The sequence below is a fragment of the Oncorhynchus mykiss genome, chromosome 3 (assembly GCF_013265735.2).
Source record: "Oncorhynchus mykiss isolate Arlee chromosome 3, USDA_OmykA_1.1, whole genome shotgun sequence".
In the NCBI taxonomy this organism is placed as follows: Eukaryota; Metazoa; Chordata; class Actinopteri; order Salmoniformes; family Salmonidae; genus Oncorhynchus; species Oncorhynchus mykiss.
The window spans coordinates 29,137,584-29,162,616 of NC_048567.1; the positions used below are offsets into that span (position 1 = coordinate 29,137,584).

General features: G+C 45.5%; 1 protein-coding gene across 8 annotated transcripts in view; it reads left to right on the forward strand.

Annotated features, from left to right (window-relative positions):
- The window catches only part of map7d1a (MAP7 domain containing 1a), a 79,856-nt gene that overhangs the window by 33,079 nt on the left and 21,744 nt on the right, over positions 1-25,033 (forward strand). For 6 of the 8 annotated variants that reach the window (XR_005042484.1, XM_036973763.1, XM_036973746.1 and 3 more), the window contains exons 2-4: positions 14,719-14,937; positions 20,496-20,564; positions 21,234-21,254. Coding sequence is in view for 7 of the 8 variants with exons in the window: in XM_036973746.1 (XP_036829641.1) it covers positions 14,719-14,937; positions 20,496-20,564; positions 21,234-21,254 (309 nt within the window). In the remaining variant the exon portion in view is untranslated. The remainder of the gene's footprint in view (positions 1-14,718; positions 14,938-20,495; positions 20,565-21,233; positions 21,255-25,033) is intronic. The other 2 variants (XM_036973748.1, XM_036973758.1) reach the window with 1 other exon arrangement.

The window sequence follows — 25,033 nt, forward strand, 5'->3', positions numbered from 1 at the left end:
ATTAGGTACAGCAGTCCATTTCACCTCTGTGACGCAGCAGGAACATGCGGAGAAGTGACAATATGCACTTGGAGAAATATGCGGCCACTAAAAACCACGTAGCACAGAAATGTATGTCAGATGGTTAAATAGGGACAGAACAGAAATGTATGTCAGATGGTTAAATAGGGAATGTAATGAGGGAATGTAAAACAGGTGTGTGTAATCAGACAAAACAAAACGAAACAGAAAAATGGATCGGTGGTGACTAGAAAGCCGGTGACGTCGACCGCAGAACACCACCCAAATAAGGAGAAGGGCCGACCTCGGCGGAAGCCGTGACAGTATCCCCCCCCCCTTGATGCGCGGCTCCAGCAGCGCCGACACCGGCCTCGGGGACGACTAGAGGATGGGACGCAGGGCGATCCGGGTGGAGACGGTGAAACTCCTGTAGTAATGAGGGATCTAGGATGTCATCCACCGGTACCCAGCATCTCTCCGGGCCATACCCCTCCCATTCCACCAGGTACTGAATGCCCCTCTCCCGACGCCTTGAGTCAATGATGGCTCGTACGGTATACGCCGGGACCCCCTCGATGTCCAGAGGGCGCGGAGGAACCTCCCGCACCTCAGACTGCTGGAGTGGACCAGCCACCACCGGCCTGAGGAGAGACACATGGAACGAGGAGTTAATGTGATAATCAGGGGGAAGTTGTAACCTATAACAAACCTCGTTCAGTCTCCTCAGGACTTTAAATGGCCCCTCAAAGCGCGGACCCAGCTTCCGGCAGGGCAGGTGAAGGGGCAGATTTCGGGTCGAGAGCCAGACCCGATCCGCCTCACTGCGGTAGCGGTCAGCACTCGCCTTTTGCCTCCTGACGTCCCGTTGTAGCCATATATGGGCAGCGTTCCATGTCTCCTCTGAGTGCCGAAACCATTCATCCACCGCAGGAGCCTCAATCTGGCTCTGATGCCATGGTGCCAAGACCGGCTGATAACCCAGCACACATTGAAATGGTGATAGGTTGGTAGAGGAGTGGCGGAGGGAGTTTTGGGCCATCTCCGCCCAGGGGATATAAACCGCCCACTCCCTCGGCCGGTCCTGGCAATAGGACCGCAGAAACCTACCCACATCCTGGTTGACTCTTTCCACCTGCCCGTTCCTCTCGGGGTGAAAACCTGAGGTAAGGCTGACCGAGACCTCCAGGCGTTCCATAAACGCCTTCCATACTCTAGACGTGAATTGGGGACCCCGATCAGAAACTATATCCTCAGGCACCCCGTAGTGCCGGAATACGTGGGTGAAAAAGGCCTCCGCAGTCTGTAGAGCCGTAGGGAGCCCGGGCAAAGGAAGAAGGCGGCAGGACTTAGAAAACCGATCCACAACGACCAGAATCGTGGAGTTACCCCGCGACGGGGGAAGATCTGTCACGAAATCCACCGATAGGTGTGACCATGGTTGTTGTGGAACGGGAAGGGGTTGTAATTTCCCTCTGGGCAGGTGTCTAGGTGCCTTGCACTGTGCGCATACCGAACAGGAGGAAACATACACCCTCACGTCCTTAGCTAAAGTGGGCCACCAGTACTTCCCAGCAAGGCAGCACACCGTCCGACCGATGCCAGGATGACCAGAGGAGGGTGACGTGTGAGCCCAACAGATCAAACGATCGCGGACATCAAACGGAACGTACAGACACCCAGCTGGCCACTCAGGGGGAGTGGGCTCTGCACGCGACGCCCGCTCGATGTCCGCATTCACCTCCCATACCACCGGTGCCACCAGGCGAGAAGCTGGAATTATGGGAGTGGGATCCGTGGACCGCTCCTCTCTATCATACAGCCTGGACAGTGCGTCTGCCTTCACGTTCTGGGAACCTGGTTTGTAGGAAAGGGTGAAAACAAAACGTATAAAAAACATGGCCCACCTTGCTTGATGAGGGTTCAGTCTCCTCGCTGCTCGAATGTACTCCAGATTGTGGTGGTCAGTCCAAATGAGAAAAGGGTGTCTAGCCCCCTCAAGCCAATGTCTCCACGCTTTCAGAGCCATGACAACAGCTAACAACTCCCGGTCCCCCACATCATAGTTTCGCTCCGCCGGGCTGAGCTTCTTCGAAAAGAATGCACGGGGGGAGGTTTAGTGGTCTACCCGAGCGCTGAGACAGCGGCATATTCGGGGGGAATGTGCATGGTGGAAACCTGGTTTGGACTCTCCACCGTAGTGGCACCTAATGAAACACCAACACACCTCCCTGAACACTAACAGGGCCATTCCTTGAGAGCTCTCTGTTGCCACAAAATAATAGGATCATGAGAGGCCAACCAAGGAAGGGCCAACCAAGGAAGACCCAATACAACAGGAAACGCAGGAGAATCGATCAGGAAGAGACTAATTCTCTCCTCATGACCCCCCTGCGTTCTCATAGCAATGGGCGCTGTGACCTCCCCAATTAGCCTCAACCCAAAGGACGACTATCTAAGGCATGTACAGGGAAGGGAACATCAACAGGAACAATAGGGATCCCTAATCTATGTGCTAAGGAGCGGTCAATAAAGTTCCCAGCTGCGCCTGAATCTACTAGCGCCTTATGCTGGGAATGTGGGGAGAAGTCAGGAAATTCCATAAAGGCCAGATTTGTGCAATATACGACTGATTGTTGTCCTATGGACAGAGTCTCCCACCTCAGCTGTAGATCTCTGCAGTTCATCCAGAGTGATCATGGGCCTCTTGGCTGCATCTCTGATCAGTCTTCTCCTTGTATGAGCTGAAAGTTTAGAGGGACGGCCAGGTCTTGGTAGATTTGCAGTGGTCTGATACTCCTTCCATTTCAATATTATCGCTTGCACAGTGCTCCTTGGGATGTTTAAAGCTTGGGAAATCTTTTTGTATCCAAATCCGGCTTTAAACTTCTTCACAACAGTATCTCGGACCTGCCTGGTGTGTTCCTTGTTCTTCATGATGCTCTCTGCGCTTTTAACGGACCTCTGAGACTATCACAGTGCAGGTGCATTTATACGGAGACTTGATTACACACAGGTGTATTGTATTTATCATCATTAGTCATTTAGGTCAACATTGGATCATTCAGAGATCCTCACTGAACTTCTGGAGAGAGTTTGCTGCACTGAAAGTAAAGGGGCTGAATAATTTTGCACGCCCAATTTTTCAGTTTTTGATTTGTTAAAAAAGTTTGAAATATCCAATAAATGTCGTTCCACTTCATGATTGTGTCCCACTTGTTGTTGATTCTTCATAAAAAAATACAGTTTTATATCTTTATGTTTGAAGCCTGAATGTGGCAAAAGGTCGCAAAGTTCAAGGGGGCCAAATACTTTTGCAAGGCACTGTAAATGGCACAGATCCATATATGGCAATGGTCTATTTGCATATAGGCCTACTGCATCTCTGATTGTTTATGCCGCACAGGTCTGTGTAGAGTACGGGCTGAGTAGTCCGTGTCAATGCAATAGAATCCTACTCCGATGCTTTCTGCCTACAACAAAATATATTTAATAGTTTGTGTTTCAGTATGTTGCACTGAAAATGGCTAATATTGCGTTCATTCAATCACAATTGCCAAGGTAAAGGGAAACGTTGATAGTGTTAACAGGAAAAACTCTAGAACAGTGGTCAACAACCTTTTCTGGGGCAACATCTTTTTGTGAGTGAAAATGCAAGCCGAGATCTATAGCTCAGATTTTTTTACAACATGACTTAAAAAACGTAAGCCTATGCAACATTAACCCATTAAAACAGTACTGTAGCAATGAGGTTTGTGCAATAAGCTATAGGCCCAATACATTATCACCGCATATTAGCTTGAATTGCCCTTCCAATGCATTGTTGTTTGGGACATTTAAAAAAATTATATTTCAAAATTTGAGGTAGACTATATGATCACACCGGTAATAGATCCGTTGTTGTATTACTTGTGAGGCACAGCTGAGTGAGCATACATTTATATAATTAGCTTTTTGTTTTTATTTTACTGGGCTGATGGTGCCTGTATCTGATGGTCAGTCTCGGCGGAGGGAGAGAGCAGCAGACTGAAGGTTTGCCTGTTAACGTCCCTACGTGTAACGGTTTTCTTGGTGAGAAGGAGAGTCGGACCAAAATGCAATGTGTAGATTGCGATCCATGTTTTAATGAACAAACGTAAAACACGAATCAATACAAACACTACAAAATAAAGAACGTGATGAACGTAACGAAAACCTAAACAGCCCTATCTGGTGAAAACACATAGACAGGAACAATCACCCACAAACACACAGTGAAACCCAGGCTACCTAAATATGGTTCCCAATCAGAGACAATGACGAACACCTGCCTCTGATTGAGAACCATATCAGGCCGAACATAGAACTAGACAAACTAGACATGTAACATAGAATGCCCACTCAGATCACACCCTGACCAACCACAACATAGAAATATACAAAGTACACTATGGTCAGGGTGTGACAGTACCCCCCCCCCAAGGTGCGGACTCCGGCCGCAAAACCTGAACCTATAGGGGAGGGTCTGGGTGGGCATCTGTCCGCGGTGGCGGCTCTGGCGCTGGACGTGGACCCCACTCCATAATCGTTTTGGTCCACCTCCTTAGCGTCCCTAAATAGGTTACCCTCCTTAATGACCGCTCGGGACAGAGGGACAGCTCGGGACAGAGGTAGCTCGGGACTGATGGGTAGCTCAGCACTGAGAGGAAGCTCAGCACTGAGAGGAAGCTCAGCACTGAGAGGAAGCTCAGCACTGAGAGGAAGCCCAGGCAGGTAGTTGGATCTAGCAGATCCTGGCTGACTGGAGAATCTGGAAGAGTCTGGTCGACTGGCAGATCTAGAAGAGTCTGGTCGACTGGTAGATCTAGAAGAGTCTGGTCGACTGGCAGATCTGGAAGAGTCTGGTCGACTGGCAGATCTGGAAGAGTCTGGTCGACTGGCAGATCTGGAAGAGTCTGGTCGACTGGCAGATCTGGAAGAGTCTGGTCGACTGGCAGATCTGGAAGAGTCTGGTCGACTGGCAGATCTGGAAGAGTCTGGTCAACTGGCAGATCTGGAAGAGTCTGGTCGACTGGCAGATCTGGAAGAGTCTGGTTGACTGGCAGCTCTGGCTGCTCCATGCTGACTGGCTGCCCCATGCTGACTGGCAGCTCTGGCTGCTCCATGCTGACTGGCTGCTCCATGCTGACTGGCTGCCCCATGCTGACTGGCAGCTCTGGCTGCTCCATGCTGACTGGCTGCCCCATGCTGACTGGCAGCTCTGGCTGCTCCATGCTGACTGGCTGCTCCATGCTGACTGACAGCTCTGGCTGCTCCATGCTGACTGGCAGCTCTGGCTGCTCCATGCTGACTGGCAGCTCTGGCTGCTCCATGCTGACTGGCTGCTCCATGCTAACTGGCTGCTCTGGCTGCTCCATGCTGACTGGCGGCCCTGGCTGCTCCATGCTGACTGGCGGCCCTGGCTGCTCCATGCTGACTGGCGGCCCTGGCTGCTCCATGCTGACTGGCGGCCCTGGCTGCTCCATGCTGACTGGCGGCTCTGGCTGCTCCATGCTGACTGGCAGCTCTGGCGGCTCCTTGCAGACTGGCAGCTCTGGCGGCTCCTTGCAAACTGCCAGCTTTGGCGGCATCCTGCAGACTGGCAGCTCTGGCGGCTCCTTGCAGACTGGCAGCTCCTTGCAGACTGGCAGCTTTATGCAGACTGGCAGCTCCTTGCAGACTGGCAGCTCCTTGCAGACTGGCAGCTCCTTGCAGACTGGCAGCTCCTTGCAGACTGGCAGCTCCTTGCAGACTGGCAGTTCCGAACAGGCGGCGCTGTAGAGGCGGAAAGCTTTGACAGCGCTAAACAGGCGGGAGACTCCGACAGCGCTAAAGAGGAGGAAGGCTCTGGCAGCGCTGGACAGGCGAGGCGCACTGTAGGCCTGATGCGTGGTGCTGGCACTGGTGGTACTGGGCCGAGGACACGCACAGGAAGCCTGGTGCGGGGAGCTGCTACCGGAGGGCTGGGGTGTGGAGGTGGTACTGGAAAAACCGGACCGTGCAGGCGCACTGGAGCTCTTGAGCACCGAGCCTGCCCAACCTTACCTGGTTGAATGCTCACGTTCGCCCTGCCAGTGCGGCGAGGTGGAATAGCCCGCACTGGGCTATGCAGGCGAACCGGAGACACCGAGCGCAAGGCTGGTGCCATGTAAGCCGGCCCAAGGAGACGCACTGGGGACCAGCTGCGTAGAGCCGGCTTCATGGCATTAGGCTTGACGCTCAATCTAGCCCGGCATACACGCGGAGCTGGAATATACCGCACCGGGCTATGCACCCGCACTGGAGACACCGTGCGCACCACTGCATAACACGGTGCCTGTCCGGTCTCTCTAGCCCCCCGGTAAGCACAGGGAGTCTGCCCAGGTCTCCTACCTGGCGTAGCCATACTCCCTGTTAGCCCCCCCCCCAAGACATTTTTGGGGCTGCCTCTCAGGCTTCCATCCGCTACGTCGTGCTGCCTCCTCATATCTGCGCCTCTCAGCTTTCGCTGCCTCCAGTTCTTCCTTGGGGCGGCGATATTCTCCAGGCTGAGCCCAGGGTCCTTTACCGTCCAGTTCTTCCTCCCATGTCCATTTCTCCAGGTGGTGCAGCCTCTCCCACTGCAGCTGCTCCTGCTGCTGCTGCCTCTGTTCCTTCCCCTGCTGCACCTTGGTGCGGCTACACTCCCCTGATTTAGCCCAGGGTCCTCTCCCGTCGAGGATTTCCTCCCATGTCCAGAAATCCTTACTATGTATCTCCTCTTTTCGCTGCTGTTGCTGCCTGTTGACACGCTGCTTGGTCCGTTGGTGGTGGGTGATTCTGTAACGGTTTTCTTGGTGAGAAGGAGAGTCGGACCAAAATGCAGCGTGTAGATTGCGATCCATGTTTTAATGAACAAACGTAAAACACGAATCAATACAAACACTACAAAATAAAGAACGTGATGAACGTAACGAAAACCTAAACAGCCCTATCTGGTGAAAACACATAGACAGGAACAATCACCCACAAACACACAGTGAAACCCAGGCTACCTAAATATGGTTCCCAATCAGAGACAATGACGAACACCTGCCTCTGATTGAGAACCATATCAGGCCGAACATAGAACTAGACAAACTAGACATGTAACATAGAATGCCCACTCAGATCACACCCTGACTAACCACAACATAGAAATATACAAAGTACACTATGGTCAGGGTGTGACACTACGCTTTCCCTTTCCTCCACTGACACTGACCAAAAAGAAACACCACACCGTCTTCCAGCTGATGGCAGAACTCGAGTCGCACCGCATTATTTTGTTGTTGTTACTCCTATGAACAGAGAAAGTTAAATATTACTCAATATTAAAAAAGACCCAAGCCACTAATAATAACAACAACGCAAGCCTATAGATACACGTTCCTACTCATTCATTACTGCTGCAGTGCTTGTTGTAGCTCTGAGTGGAAGTAGGAAGAATGAGCATGTTATGGCTGATAAAATTGTTGAATACAAAGTGTTGACAGTGCTGAGAACTTAAACATGAACTCACTCTTTGCTGTATTCGTTGACAGTCTTCTCTCTAGTCATGGTTTTAAACGTTTTGAAATATCACAGTATCAAGTTTGCTGTAGCTTTCTGTTATGCCTGCTACGTTACTGCAAACACGGTGATCTGAGCCATCCGATTGGCCAGCATTAGGCCCATAGTGCACTTGATTTGCTCCCCGGGCCCGCAAGGACAGCAGAGTTTGTACCTTCAGACACATGAAATGGTTAAAAATAGCAACAGTTTGCCTACCCAGCACGCAGGGCAGCTGAATCGGGTGCACCTACCGCTAACCGCCCAAGATGGATAAAACAAAATAGGAACACAAGGCTTTATCGTTTGTTTTTTTACAGAAATATTTGGCTATCGACTAGGAATGCCTTGTCGATCGACCGGTTGGCGACCACTGCTCTAGAAAGTTGAGTGAAGTTCAATCTCGTGCTTCGCTCTGTGGGCTGATACAGTCTCGAGGCTACTGCGCACGTGCGCAGCTTAGAGTGGACATTGGTAGAGTGCGTACGGCCCAGTATATATCACCCCTATACCAGGCGGTGTCAGAGAAAGGCCCAAACAATTGTCAAAGACTCCATCTACCCAAGTAATAGACTGTTCTCTCTGCTACTGCACAGCAAGTGGTACTGATGCACCAAGTCTGGAACCAACAGGACCTTGAGAACAGCCTCTACCCACAAGCCATAAGACTGCTAAATAGTTTGTCTGGGTAGCTATTGGTTAACTATTTATATATTTGCACGGACCCTTTTTGTACTCTTTTGACTCATCACATAAGCTGCTGCTGCTGTTTACTATCTATCCTGTTGCCTAGTGACTTATCCCTAACTTAGCTTATCCCTAACTACAGTGCATTCAGACCCCTTGACTTTTCCCACATTTTGTTATGTTACAGCCTTATTCTAACATTTTTTCAATAGTTTTTTCCCATCATCAATCTACAAACAATACCCCATAATGACAAAGCAAAAACAGGTTTGTAGAAATGTTTGCAAATGTAGAAAAAAAAAAGAACATTCAGCGATATAATATTAGCATTACCTTGCCCTGAGCATGCACATTTGGGCACTGGTCTCTCCCTCGAGAGCTTTTGTGGTCCCTTGCCGATATAGGCTTGGCTTAGACAGTATCCCATAAATAATTGAGGTGATTGGAAAAGGCTATTTAACGTAGAGCTCTACATAGCTTATTTTGGAACCACAACACTCCTCAGTCCTCTCCCCTGCCTCCGACAGGAAGACACGGTGAGACAAATTAGAGCTGCTCTGCTGCCCGTTGATTCTTAACATGTCATTTAAGATAAGACGAGACGTAAGATTTAATTCAATGAGTATGGTTGTTTGTGTGTAATGTACAAGCGTGCCTGTGTGATTTTTTTTGCTGTGTTTGTTTTTCTAAGGGTTGTAAGTGTAACAGTAGCTTTCCTGTCTTATGTGTCTTGCAGGGAAAAAACACACATAAGACACTGGTTTGACACACGCTGGACACGGGGGACACAGAGGGCCTAGAGAGATAGGTCATGGAGTACAGGGCAGACACACAGACAGACGCGTGAACTGGACACCCCAGTGTACAGGACCAGCATGCCTCAGATTCCTGATGCTCGTCTGTCCAACCTTCTAGGCCCTGGCCTGGCCTGCTCACGCCTCTGCTTTTCACTGTTTGTCTATATATAGCCATTGCAGGCCTGGGCTCGAATACTATTCGAAAGCATTTCAAGTACATTAGCTGTGTTTGATTGAGCTTGACTGGCACAATGGGACCATTTTAGAATAGTCGAAACAAGTGCAAAAACTGCCCATCGTGAACTCCAGGCAGGCTCAAGCAAAATCTCAAAGTATTTGTAAGATTTAAAATAGTATTTGAACCCAGGTTTGATAGAAAGTAGCGACCCCTCAACATGGAAATCTGCAGTGTCATAGTGTTCATTATTTAGACTGATTCTAGTTGCACTTCCCAGGGTCTGTGCAAGGCGGCTGTTAGAGTGGTAGGAACACTCCAAGTAGCATAAAAACACATTAATTGTGTGTGTGCACGCGTAAAATGCTGTTATCGAGCATTGAATTGCACTGTAAATGCCTTGCCTTGTTCTCTCTTTTTATAGTCTCACTCAATGATATACTATGCCATAGGGATTTTCCTTGTTGAGTAGAGAGGTGGCTGTGGATTGATTTATGCAACATGTATTATGAATCATGTAAATGGTGACCGCCTTGTAAAGAGGGAGAAATGCTCTCTCATGGGTTTTGACTGTAGGTTCTCCCAGGGTAGAACGATTCAGGGGAGACATTACAGTACTGTGAAGGTAATGGCGAAAAGGGAGTGCTTCAAGGTACTGTATTTGGTCTCTTCAAAATGTAGAGAGACCAAACAAAGAACGTGCCTATTGCTCACTCAACAAAGTTCCAGTTTATTCTGCGAGTAGTAACGTGGCGGAATGATTGTGAAACAGCTATTTCGAAGACAATTCGCACTTGAAAACACACCGGTTGGACAGCAGTGTCTACCTCATGACATGCTTATTGCATTCCCTTTTTAGAAGTTGTTTTAGATGTGTTAACGCTCAGATGACTTGGGTCGCTGTGCGACGCCAGAAGGAAGCATTTGAATGGTTACTCGACAGTAAATCAAGTAATGGTTATGTCGGAATTCATTGAGTACATCTGTGCAAATATCGGATTTGCATTTTGAAAAGCACAGCGAGTTAAATTGCAGGTAGCGTGTTAACGTTTGGTTGCTGTGCCCCAATCCTGTTTGCGGTCAGGGTAACTGGCATGGGGTTACCAGGCTTGTTGCTCAGGGCCTGTATTCATAAAGCATCTTAGAGTAGGAGTGCTGATCTAGGCTCAGGTCCTGTTTGTCCATGTCATCTTATTCATGATGATATCAAAGTCCAAACTGATCCTAGATCAGCACTCATACTCTGGGCACGGATGACTAAATGTCAATACCACATAGAATATTATTCAGTGAGACCAACAGAGTGTCTATTCTCTTGGTCTTTGTATCAGCCATCCTTTCTCTGTTGTCGGGAAGCGCAGGGATGCAGGCAGCCAGAATATCACGTCCATAATGTCCCTCGTTTCTATCCACTGCACCAAAACACCATGGAATATTAATCAGCCAAACCTCCCCTGGCCTGCAGCACAACACAAAACAACACCTCTCATTTCCTCCAACTCTTACGCTTTCGCTTACGCTAAGGTTTCATTTGTATTCAGCCTACACACTGTGCCTGCAGACCGGGCTTTCTTGCACATTTGCATCATAGACTCTACACTGTATATACCAACACCGATTATCAGAGCGGTTGCACTCAGCACTGCTACCCATTGTGTTGTTGATGGCAATAGTCCTCAGGTGTTAATGAGTTTGCTATGATATGCTCCCTCAGGGGTATATGAGAGCAACACAGTTCCTGTCTGTCAAAGACTGTGACCTTTGGATTCTACCTTGCCATATCTAGCCCAGGGAATGTAACACGTATGTGTGTGACTAGATGTGAAGTAGGGTAAAATAGTAAGAAAGAGGGGGGGTTGAGTGTATTTTTTTCACCTACCAATGTTGCGGTTGTGTGATGTGTTGGCTGGGGTTCACAACGTTAGTTGAATAACTTTGCTCAATACGACTGCAATTTTCTAACCTGGCTACTAGATCACTGAGAGAGGCAGAGATTGCTTTTTATATCAAAAGATCAAATGCAAAGCAAAAACACTGAAAACACATTGAAAACACTTTCTCATCCACTCAAAAGCGCACATCAGGAGTTTGGTTTTGGGGCATTGTGATATTGTCTCTTCGGGACACTTTGTATCCTCCTCGTGAGTCAGTTTGATCCATTGAGATGTGGTCTGTCTTTGTCTGAAGTCTGTGACGGAGCCAGGGTGGAAAGAGGGGTTAGCTTGATCATTACATAGTTCCAGATTTCTCACTGTCCCATGTGGATGACATCACAAGCTCCCACATTGTCAGAGCATAAGAGGGAGGAGAGAGGAGGAAGGAAAAGGAAGCCCGGTGGTGGTAATTTGGGGTGGTTGAGACTTGAGAGTGACTTCACCCATTTGGCTTTAGCCAAAATAGTCTCAAACCCGCAATTATATATGGGCTCTGCCATCTACTTTTGCTCTCGAATGGGGAAGCTGTGTGATTCCTTCACTCAGTGTTATTCTGTCAGGACATGCAGTTCTGTTTTTATTCTGTGTAGGCTAGGCTTTCTGTTTTGGTTGAACTTATTTTCACTTATTTGTTTGGTTTCACATGGGTTTGTGGTGTGCATCTAATTTGGCCACCTACTAACTCCCCTTATGATGAGGGATTCTAGTTGTCATCATCTGCATGCTCTCTCTCTCTGTCCCTCTTTCTGTTTCTCTCTCCCTTTCTCCATATACCTCCCTTTTTATATCTCCTCTCTCTCTTGCTCTCTCCCCCTCTCCATCTCCCCCCACCCCTATCTCTGTCCTCGCTCTGTGCCCTCTTTCTGTTTCCCCCTCTCTATATATCTTACCCTCTGACTCTTCTCCCTGTCATTGCAGTGGGTTTGGCAGCAGGCCCAGTGCCATACAATGGCTCCTTTCTCTCTGAGTATATCACTAAGCTCATCCACCTCGCTGGCCCAGTACTTATTTAACAGTGGCAGGCTTTCAAAAGGAGACCGCTGTGTATCTGTCTCATCTCAGCTGGTTGGTCTTAAAAATCATACAATGTGATTTTCTGGATTTTTGTTTTAGACTCCATCTCTCACAGTTGAAGTGTACCTATGATAAAACTACAGACCTCTACATGCTTTGTAAGTAGGAAAACCTGCAAAATCGGGCAGTGTATCAAATACTTGTTCTCCCCACTGTACGCTATGCTTCATGGAGTGGCTACTTCTTTTTTTTCTGGTAATAATGCATTGGTCCTCCCTGTTGACTCTCTTATTTGCGGAGGTAAGCAGCAGATTGCCCGAATGCCAGTCTTATTTTCATCACTGCCTCCAGCAGACCATAACATGTGTAATTCACACAGGTTTCGCTCAGCCAGGTGCCTGCCAGCATCCCACAAAAATACATAGTGTATGTGATGGAGGAGGTCTGGTCAGCTGTGTCTGTCTCTCTGTGCCAGGTGTGTGTCTCCTAGGCCTTTCTAGGGAGTTTTTCCTAGCCACCGTGCAGGTCTACACCTGCATTGCTTGCTGTTTGGGGTTTTAGGCGGGGTTTCTGTACGGCACTTTGTGACATCAGCTGATGTAAGAAGGGCTTTATAAAAACATTTGATTGATTGATTGAGGTAGACTGTACGACAGATGGCAGGTGACTGAGAACGACAATGTCAATATGGAGGAGACTTGTTCCCATAGAAATAGAATGGCTAGATGGGCATGACCATTCTAGTCATTCAATTTCTATACCTGCCGACTGTTCAGTATCAGAGTACAATTCAAAACAATATAGCTATACTGTATAGGCTACATGCAACTAGGTTCGATACTAAGTACATCAAAATGACTTCCCAAAGTCATACACTATTTGCTTCTTCCAGCATTGCTGCGCTGTGTGGCATTATCATACTTGCCACTGTGTTGCACAGAAGAGAGTACATCTCCTTTCTGTGGTCCTTTGTGACATACCTCCTCCACCGTCATTGTTTTTAGCCCTGAATGAATAATTTAAAGCACGTTGCCCCAGTGTTTACCCTGAGAGACTATGTGGAAGAAACTCAGCTCAATGCTGAGTGTTGCATAAGGAATGTAGGGCGACAGTGCTGAGTGGACAAAGGAGCCAAATATTCCCCCCTAGGACTTTGTGAGGCCTCCAGAGCCTGGGCAAAGTTATGTTTGAGCAGGGAGCTTCAGGCTCAAGCTGCCAAGTGTGAGTCAGACTGCCACTGAGGCACTGACCCAGTCGTAGAGCTCTCGCAACCAACACGCTGTCCAACACCCTGTCCAACTGTTTCTATGCCTAAAGGTTTTTGCAGGTGCAACCTGTGATTCCATTGTGGTCACAGGATGAAATGCACACACAATCAAGGCCCAATTAAGCTGTACACACACAATAACAAACTTTGTGCCACCTAATCCGTGTTCAGTATACTCAAAAAGACAGACAATACTTTTTAGGATGAAACTACACCTTTAAAATGTTCTGTTTGGCTAAATTAAGGATTACTTTTGTCATAAAGAGAGGAACCTGCATGTATTTTGTCGTCCCCCCCCCCTCTCTAAATCAATCCGCTCCTCCCCGGATAGAATCATCAAGAGGCAGACAGGCAATTGCTTTGTTTGTTCTGCCAGGGAGAGAATTCACTCAGCCCTGACTGTCGATGAATCAGCCGGACGTTCTGGGAGAGGAGCGTGGGGTAAAGTTAGAGAAGCAGACCAGCGAACCGAGATCTTGTAGCTATTAGAGTGCTTAGTGGACTAAGCATATCTTGAGTCATTTAGACTCTTAAGGTTTGCCAGTGGGTGAGATGTACAGTGGGGCAAAAAAGTATTTAGTCAGCCACCAATTGTGCAAGTTCTCCCACTTAAAAAGATGAGAGAGGCCTGTAATTTTCATCATAGGTACACTTCAACTATGACAGACAAAATGAGAAAAGAAATCCAGAAAATCACATTGTAGGATTTTTAATGAATTCATTTGCAAATTATGGTGGAAAATAAGTATTTGGTCACCTACAAACAAGCAATATTTCTGGCTCTCACAGACCTGTAACTTCTTCTTTAAGAGGCTCCTCTGTCCTCCACTCGTTACCTGTATTAACATATCGTTATTGTCATGATGTGCTTTATCATTCTTGTGTGTTTATTGTTTTACATTATTGAGGCTGAGAGTTAGTTGAGTAGCTCAGCAGAGACCACAACACATTTTGATCTCATACTATGACTTGCTGATACAGTATGTATGTACAGTGAACATGTTATGGGATCCTAAGCATTTTATGATCATAAGCATTGTGCTATATAAAGTTCCTCCATGGACAAGGGGTTTCCTAATCAACCTTGATTCCACCTGTTGCCCCTGTTACCTTCTAGAGACTATAAAGTAGATCAATACAACATCACTCAGACCCACTTCCAGACAAGCTGCTGTTTTGGAATGAGGAAAGGTTGAATTCCATCACTATATTGTGGTGTGTTAACGCTTCTCACTCTGCCATTTTCTCACCTGGCTTCTTCCTCTCTCTTTCTCCGACCAGCTCCCCACCCGGCTCAGGACCCAAGCCCCACAAAGGAAGACACTGAGGGGTTGACAAGCCCCTATAAAACAGGCCCAACCCAGATAATGGAAACCTACACGAAAAAGGACAAAGAAAAGAAAGCGGGGACCCACACAAAACTGGACGTCATCCCGAAGTCACCTGCTACACCGACGTTGCCCATGCCTGGCTCAAGTCCTAGCCCCAAACCTAATAAAGGTTAGTCGCCCTATAATGTGGTGTTACCAGTAACAAAGGAAATGGTGTGAAAATGGCTGCCCATTAGCAGTGGTGTAAAGTACTTAAGTAAAAATAATGTAAAGTTTTTGGGGGGAATCTGTACTTTACTTTAAAATTTATATTTTTGAAAACGTATATTTTTTACTTCACTTTATTCCTAAAGAAAATAATGTGCTTTTTACTCCATACATTTTCCCTGACACCCTAAAGTAATCGTTACATTTTGAATGCTTAGCAGGACAGGACTGTTGTCAAATTAAAGCACTTATCAAGTGAACATCCCTGGTCATCCCTACTGACTCTGATCTGGCGGACTCACTAAACACTTCATTTGCAAAGATGCCTGAGTGTGGAACCGTGCCCCTGGCTATCTGTCAATAAAACAAAACAAGAAAACAGTGTTATCTGGTTTGCTGAATATAAGCAATTTGAAATGATTTATACTTTTACTTTTACTACTTAAGTATATTTTGCAGTTACATTTACTTTCGATACCTTCGTATATTTAAATACAAATACTTTTAGACTTTTACCTAAGTAGTATTTTACTGGGTGACTTTCACTTTTACTTGAGTCATTTTCTATTAAGATTCTTTACATTTATGCAAGAATGACAATTGGGTACTTTTTCCACCTATGCCCATTAGTATGTGTTTCTATCTACCATAGAGCATTTGAAGTAGTTTATGATCATTTTCAAGGGTATGAACACAAACACAGCATTAGATGTCCATGATTGTGTAATAAAGGCTATCTTCCTGTGATTATTGAGCAATTACCTCAGCACTCAAGTGATGTCATCCGACCCCTCGGGGGAGGGGGGGGGGAATGGTTCAGTCCAGAATGATCCTGACCACAGGCTTTCAGTGCTGGGGGTAAATCCAATAGACCTGGTGCAGGGGGTTAGTTACAGCGCTTACAGCTCACATGACAAAATCCATTAAGCTAGAATTGTTTTGCAGTAGGTTTATAGAATTTGGCCAAAATGTTTTTTGTTTGTTGTTGTTGTAATTTCTGATGCAATGTTGAGTGGATGACTAATGCTATTTGTGTGTAGCTCAGTTGGTAGAGCATGGCACGCCAGGGTTGTGAGTTCGATTCCCACGGGGAAACTGTATGAAAATGTATGCACTCACTAATGTAAATCGCTCTGGACAAGAATGTATTTGCTAGCAGGCTAATCGCTAACAGGCTATAGCTAGCCTGCTTGCTAATCACCTCCGGTCTCTAATAAAAGTTGGAGGAATTAATCTGACTGGGCATCACATTTCACTGAGTGATGCCAGGGGGGGGCATTTAGCCTAGCTTGACCCGCTGTTGCACCACCACCACATTTGTTTCCACAATGCCACTACTTGTCCTGGCCCCAGCACTGTAGCACATGCAAACACTAAGAAATATGTTTGGGGGGATTTGTGAACATAGTCTTACTTCCTTTCTGCCCATTTTATTCTTTGCCCATTCATCTATTGATTGTGGTCATGGTCTATTTAACTGTAGCGTGAGGTGGCAGAGCTAATCCAAATTAGTTCTACTGACTAACTTCCCCAGATGATCACAGTAACACCAAATTAGAATACTGGTTTTGGTGTGCCAGATCCGATACAGTCAGATCAAGGAGCTCATTTTAGCGACATTCTAATTGAACTGCAGGATCGCTCAGTAGATAACAGATCTCAGATCAGCTTTTGTAAAGTAAAAGATATTGGTAGCAATTTACTTAAAGCCGACAGGTATAATGCTTTATAGCCTATCATGAGCCTCTGTAGTGTCTTATGACAAGGGTTATAATGTTATGTCTCTGGAAGGTCTGTTGGAAGCATTTGAGCACCAATAAGTCAACACAATTCTGAGACAGCACATTCTAAAAGGGCTTTTGTCACTTCCTCTCCATCAGGTTGCCTTTCTGCTCAGTCATGCAAGCTAACTTCTGTGTTATATCTTACCCCAAGGGTAGGAGGAAAAGGACGAGAAACAGTCTGCAGCTCTTAATTAGCTCAATTAAATGGCAAGGCATGCATTTGGGAGCACTACCTCCATAATGTCCGCTTTAATTATACTTTGGCACATCTCAGCCTTGGGTCTGACAGCTCATGGCACTTGGCCACCGGCGGTCCGTTGCCTCCCGGGAGGTTTTCAAGAGATCATTAAAGGGCCAGGGATTTTACTCTTTACTGTCAGGGGGCCCTGCTGCTTCAGTTCAGCCAACCACACGCACACACACACACACACACACACACACACACACACACACACACACACACACACACACACAGCTCCCCCAAACCCCTCTCCATGGCACTTGTTAATTGTTGCTATGGAGAATTGGTTTTTACTGTAACACTTTCTTGTGGATTTCCCATGGACATAAATACAGTGCCTTCAGAAAGTATTCACACCCCTTGTCTTTTTCCACATTTTGTTGTGTTACAGCTTTCAATTTAAAATGGATGTTTTGTCACAGGCCTCCACACAATACCCCATAATGTCAAAGTAGAATCATGTTTTTGGAAATTTTAACAAATGTTTGAGTCAATAAGTATTCAACCCCTTTGTTATGGCAAGCCTAAATAAGTTCAGGAGTAAATGTATGTGTCATGTTCGTCATACGAATGAGACCAAGGCGCAGCGTGGTATGCGTACATTCTACTTTATCTAAAGAATGAAACACTGAACAAACTAACAAAACGAACCGTGAAGCTATATGAATAGTGCAGACAGGCAACTAAACATAGAACAAGATCCCACAAACACCAACGGGAAATGGCTACCTAAATATGATCCCCAATCAGAGACAACGATAAACAGCTGTCTCTGATTGGGAACCATATCAGGCCACCATAAACATACAAATACCTAGACCTACCAAACCCTAGACATACAAAAAACCTAGACAATACAAAACCCCTAGACAATACAAAACTAGCGTATCCACCCTAGTCACACCCTGACCTAACCAAAATATAAAGAAAACAGAGATATCTCAGGTCAGGGCGTGACAACATCATCTCTGAACTCCACACATACAATTATCTGCAAGGTCCCTCATTCAAGCAGGGAATTTCAAACACAGATTCAACCACAAAAACTAGGGATGTTTTCCAATTGCCCCGCAAAGAAGGGGACCTAAAAAAAAGCAGACATTGAATATTCATTTGAGCAAGTTATTAATTACAATTTGGATGGTGCATCAATACACCCAGTCACTACAAAGATAAAGGCGTCCTTCCTAACTCAGTTGCCGGAGAGGAAGGAAACCTCTCAGGGATTTCACCATGAGGCAACGGGTGACTTTAAAACAGTTTCAGAGTTTAATAGCTGTGATAGGAGCAAACTGAGGATGGATCAAAAACACTGTAGTTACTCCACAATACTAACTAACCTAATTGTCAGAGTGAAAAGAAGGAAGCCTGTACACAAATCAATAGCCTAAAACACAAGGCCAAATCTACACTGGATTTGCGTACCAAGAAGACAATGAATGTTCCTGAGTGACCAAGTTACAGTTTTGACTTTAATCTGCTTGAAAATCTATGGTGAGACTTAAATGGTTGTCTAGCAATGATCAACAGCCAATTTGATAGAGCTTGAAGATTTTTTGTAATAATTCTGGGCAAATATTGCACAATCCAGGTGTGCAAAGCTCTTAGAGTCTTAAGAAATACTCACAGATGTCATCGCCGCCAAAGGTGATTCTAACCTGTATTGACTCAGGCGTGTGAATACTTACGTAAATAGATAGATATTTCTCTATTTCATTTTCAAAAAATGTGCACAAATTTCTAAAAACATGTTTTCACCATTATCATTATGGGCTATTGTGTGTAGATGGGTGAATTCAGGCGGTAACACAACAAAATATGAAATAATATGAATGCTTACTGAAGGCACTGTATAGCCAGAAAACTATGCCCATCTTTGTCCAATGAGAGAAGTGGTCCATTTTAAAGGATACCCATTGGATATGCCCGGACAAAAGTTCCCTATACATTCAACTCGGAACCCAGAACCAAATCCTGTGTGCGCTAGCTAGCTACTTTGTCTTTACAGTCTGCCATGACATCTATGGATCAAACTGCTCCTCTATTCCTTTCAAAAAGGCAAGTAAAACAGATGACAGAGAACCATATTGTTGAGATTTGAGGAGTACGCTGCTAACAGTCTGGAACCCAAACACGCTGCAGTGTTTCTGGGTCAGCTTGATTCTGTTTCTGTCTCGGAGGCTCCTGTGGGTGACTCATCGTGATGGTCAGGGCCCACACATATACACACACACACACACACACACACACTAGCGCTTTTTACAGCACTATACATAATCGGACGTAGTTTCAAAGTGGGTCAGAGGATATTATAGGGAGGCCGTTGCTGTTCTGTCCTGTCTGGCGGATTGTTTCAGCACTGTGATGATTGTGTTTTAATGTGTTAGAATCCACTGAAGTATGAATCGTGACATGGATGTACAACATATGGTCTGTGTATGGAAGGAATGGATGGAAGATGACGCTGGAAGCCTTCACACACACACAGTAGAATTCAACTTGGCCAGTTAAATGCCGATCAATTGTCGCGAAACGTTAGTAATTGGTGCTTGGCATTTGAGAATGACATCATAGTAATTACGGTATGGTGTTTTCATCCAGGGAGTTGTTGCTTAGGTCATAATTATGCAATGAATCATATGCAGCATGATTGTCTAATTATATGAATTGTTTTTTTGATTATCATTCAAAAGCAATTGGGGTGAAATTGGTAATTGGTTATGGCTCGGTGGCAGTGTTCCACATGGAATCCATAGCAGACAACCCAGAAGGGTGCAGTAGAATTCCTGTAACAGTAGGACTATGCCCTCCAGGCATGAGTTAAGGTGCTCAGAGGAATGCAGACACCAGAGATGCTACAATGGGAAAAGATGAATCAACACTTTTTCCAGTCAGCACCAATCAGAGACTTTTGAACATACACAGTGACTTGCAAGACAGCTCTGCTTGAAGATCGAAGAGGACCTCTATAGAAATGGATTGTTCTGATGTACAATGTTTTTTTTTGTCTCGAAGTTGGACAAAGAACATCTCTCCCTTCCCCAACGTGGTTGTTTATGTGGTTCGCATTTCCTATAAGCCACTAAACGGCTACATTGAATGCTGAAAGAACATGGTTGACTTGGCACAAGTGAAAAATAAACCCTGTTTATAGCCATATCCTGTCTAGGTTTAGGTGTGTTACTTAACTGAATGCAATTACATGTTCACTCATGAATCCTCACCAGGACACTGTAGACAAGGTGTGCCATGGTGTGACTAACCACCAGTCCTAATCAGAATGTTTTCCCACATTGCTCATTCACTTCTATTAGACACTAGGGTGGAGTCTCTATCTGGCTCTAGCTCTAGGAAAGTTGCCAGATTTGACTGCCAGTTTCCAGCGTTTTATCGCTCTGCAGATGTGGGGCTGGATTGGGGCTCTTTTCTCTGTGTACAATGTCCTCTCACATTCACTTCCTCGCTCTTTCTCTCGTTGTCTCATTCTCACCCTAGACGCAGTGAAGTCAGAGGACAGACAGAAGCTGGCCAAGGAGCGGAGAGAGGAGAAGGCCAAATATCTGGGTAAGCTGAGATGGAGGTTGAGAGGAGGAAACTCTGTACACAGGGAGAGGATGCCCCCTAGTGTTGGGGGGTAAGGGGTGGTGGCATATTTATGTTGTAGGTTGTGTCTGCGTTGGCTTTGTTTTCTGGCCGACACATGGTGTGCACATGTATCGCATAAACATTTGGGGAAACGTTGAAGGAACGTCAAACGAACCTAGGCTGTGGCTCAAGCTCAAGCTGAGCACTTCAATGAGAACGAAAACCAAGCCAATGATTTAGTATTTGGCTTTCAAGACACATTACAGTTTTCAACGTGCGAGCACCAAATTAATGTTCATCTGCATTTTATTAAAACAATAGCCTAGCTAACCCCTTTTTGTTTGAACTCACAAACGCTTTAACGATCCCCAGCTCTGAACCTATATGTTTAACCTAACGTCAATTGATACATACTTGTTTTCAATTGATAGTAGCATAAGTCAATGCCCTTCTTCAAGTTGCCTTAACAATTCTCTGGCTCTATTTCTTTTGTCAGTCAAGATGTCTGCCTGTCACCCGCTTGAGTGTTGTTGTTTGTTTGTGTCACAAGCCACACTGTCCTTGGCTCTAGTGACACCCTGGTGATGTGCACTGCTTTGCATGATTGACAGTTGCTCTTGTCTTCTCTTTCGCCCATCTCCCCTCCAGACAAGCTCGGCCAGATACAAGGTAAACCACACCCTATGTGTCCATGGTGGTAGGTGGTGGTGGTGGTGGTGGTGGTGGTGGTGGTGGTGGTGGTGGTGGTGGTGATTCTCGTTGTCTTGACCTGCAGTTTTGACCTGTTACCTTGATTGATTTGAACAATTGTGTATGTTTGTTGTTCAATCACCCTCTCTACAATTTTAGTTTTTTAATGAACTTTCTACATTACCATGGAAATGATTGCTTCACGGGTACCAGGCAGCCATTGTGAGTGTACCAATGAGTTTATCAGTCAAGTTGCCAGGGTTAGAGGATCCAAGCCCATTCTATTCATTCTATTTCTTTGTGAGCTGCTGCTGCAGGGAGGGGGGCATTGCCTAGGCAACCGAAGACTCGTTTGCTACAACACCTTGCTTGTTTCAACAAAGCGCAACGCTGTAAATTGTCCATGTTACCGCATAAACGGGACTCAACCTCATGAATGCTCGGCCGTCCGGTCTTCAGTCAGCTGTTCGTTCCACAAATTTGTATATATACACAGTATATATATATATATATATATATATATATATATATATATATATATATATATATATATATATATATATATATATATATATATATAATTTTTTATATAGTTTTGAGGGTTATTTTATTTTCATGACGGTCTTCATCTGTAACCGTCGGTTACACAGTTATATGGTCATTTTACAAGCCCCACATTGTTTTGGTGCACATTTTTTTTCGTAGGACGTTAACCTAGTGTCAACTTCCATCACCTGTTTTCCTTCCATGTTGAGTAAATGATACAAACTAGGTGTTTCCACACAGGTGTTGTCCTTGAGTTAATTAAACATTATATCATCCCATCATGTATAAACCTATTGGGCAGGCTGTATTTTGGGCATTATTTTGGCTACCATGGCTATGCCCCCATAGGATGAGAATGTCCTCCTCCATAGGCACGAGTGGTCACTGAATGGTTTGATGAGCATGAAAACGATGTAAAACATTTGCCATGGCCGTCTCAGTCATCACATCTCAACCCAATTGGACACTTATGGGAGGTTCTGTAACGACGCCTGAGACAGCGTTTTCCACCACCATCAACAAATCAACAAATTATGGAATTTATTGTGGAAGAATGGTGTCGCATACCTCCAAAATAGTTCCAGACACTAGTAGAATCTATGCCAAGGTTGATGCTGTTCTGGCGTCTCGTATTAAGACACTTTATGTCGGTGTTTCCTTTATTTTGCCAGTTACCTATATAATCATATAATTTATGACCACTATATGCAGTTATTGTGCCATTTTATACAGGAATTATAAAGAGAGGATAGGAATCAAAAGTCACATCACCCTTGCTAAACGGCAAATGTGTTTATACTTAATCTCGGGAACCCAGATCCAAATCGCACATTTCCTGGCCAGCTACTTCATGAGTAAACATTTATGTCAACAGTCTGTCACGAGAGACACGTTTTTACTATAAAGGTCATGTTCGTTGTCCCGTTGTCACAATTGGGAGTACAAAGCTGGGAGCTGCTTAAGTAAAGAACCTCATAGAAGTAACCTATATGCCTTCTGGTAAATCCAGCCTTCATCATCCTAGTAAAGTGTAGTAGATCTTGGCTAAAATGGGTTATACCATTATGGATCAGTCTAATTGTCAGTCCACTGGGGCAGGAGGCCAGACAGAGGGTTTCTCCCTGATCTGAATTCCTTCATTCACCGAGATTCAATCTATGAACTTGTGTTTGCAATCCCAGCTAGGAGGCAATCCCGGCCTCCAAGGCCAGTCTTTTAAAGTATCAACATCTGGAGTGTATTGAGTCTTCTTCAAATGTAGGCTATAAAGTGCCATTTTTTTTGTGTGTCCCCCCCCTCAAACGAGATCGGATTTTCTCCCTGTATGTTTTAGTGTTTTGATAGGCCTCTGCTGAGTAATGCATGAAATGTTCACGAAGCCGCAAGAAGACGTGTTTGGCCCTGTGACCATATGAGTTGTCCGTTCTTGGCTCTCTGTAGAGTGTAATGCATACTTCATGTGGACAGGGAGGGAACAGGACTCAGTAACTGATTATTTCCCGGTTCTAGCCGCTGCCTAGCAGACATAGATGTTGAGTGTCAATGTAGGGAAGATCGTATTTAAGTCACATCCACAGGGGGAATGCAGTGCTGTTGATCTCTTCAATATACACACACACACACACACACACACACTTTTTAATTGGCTCAACTGCCACTACGCCATCCTATTCAAGCCACGTCAAAACTGATATCAGATCACATGGGGATGTTAGTAAATTACCTAAGATCAGTTATTAACTGAAAGTATCCATTTATCGTACAAAATAATTGTCTATTTGACATCAGCATTCTAAAAATAAATCCCTATGGCGTTATCTTTCTCCTCGATGCTATGCGTGTTCTAGGCTAGCCCGGCCACTGTGCTGCTCCCTGGCAATGTGCCGAGATCTCACGTGGGCCTTGTCAGTGTCACACTCACACTGTCACATATTTGACGTGTGAGGGCGGTGTGCAGTCTGTCATGCTCTCACTGTGACAAGTCGCTGTGCCTTTTGAGTCAGTGGAGGCGAGAGCTGTGTAAATCTCCATCCATAGCCAGCTCTGACATGTAGCCTCTGTGGACACTGGAAGCCTCGCTTCTCCTTCCTCTTCCCTTCTCCCACACTCCCTCCTTCTCACTCCCCATACTTCAGATTTCCACAAGGCTGAATCTCCGAGACAGTCTACACGCAATTACCTCTGCTGCTGCTAGCCCTCGAAGCTTTGCCTCGGCAGAAGTTAATAATATGCCCTTGCCTTACTGGAGTTAAACTACTGTTATTACATTTGAATTACGTTGAACCGAAATGCACACTCACTGTAGCAGATAAGACGTGGGAACTCATTTTGTTAGCGCTGGGGCCCTCTGGCCTGCTGTGGCATGGTGTGATGGTGCTTTTTGAGCCTACTCCTCTCAAATAAAAGCACAGCTGTGCGCTTTGCGATAAATCTAAGCGTTTGCCTTCAATGTTGCCCCAGTATTCCCCTAATGTAATCGGATAACTACTTGTTTTTGTTGCATCAAGTACCCCCCCCCCCCCCCCCCCCCCCCAAAAAAAAGAAGATGATCCTTCATTGGGGTTTATTCAATAAAGCCAAAAGATATAGTCGCTTATGTGCAAAGAGAGAGAAGCACCGTGTGTCCCAAATGGCACTCTATTGCCTATTTAGTGCCTTAAGTCCCTATAGGGCTCTGGTCATAAAGTAGTGCACTATGTAGGGATTAAGATGCTATTTGAGACGCAGAGGCAGTCATAGAGATGGTGGCGTAATACCACCTTATAAGCCCTCTTTGAATGGCTCAGGGGGTGGGGACGCTTACCATATCAAAGTTTATTGTGCAGTTTATTGAAACCGGCGCTTGATGCGATTAACGTGGTGAAGTGTCAGTCCAAGGGTATCAGCCGAACCTTGCATAACGTTGCCTCTGTGTCGCTCTGTGCAAAGTGAAGTAATTCAATTTATATCTGTGGGGTAGTGGAATTTCCCTGTTGAAAAGAAACACTGCTTCACACACCCCACATTTTGTGGGATTTGAGATTTTAAAGCACCGTCAACATCAGAGTGAAGAGGCATTTGTGTTTTATTTAAAAGTACTTCAAATACTATTTATCATAGATCTGGTTTTGGAAGAAGTACTGTTTTTTATTGAAACAGATTAAAACACAAGGGACTCCATTTATTTTTCTGTCCATAGGAAAACAACATTAAAATGTTGGTCAACATCTAAC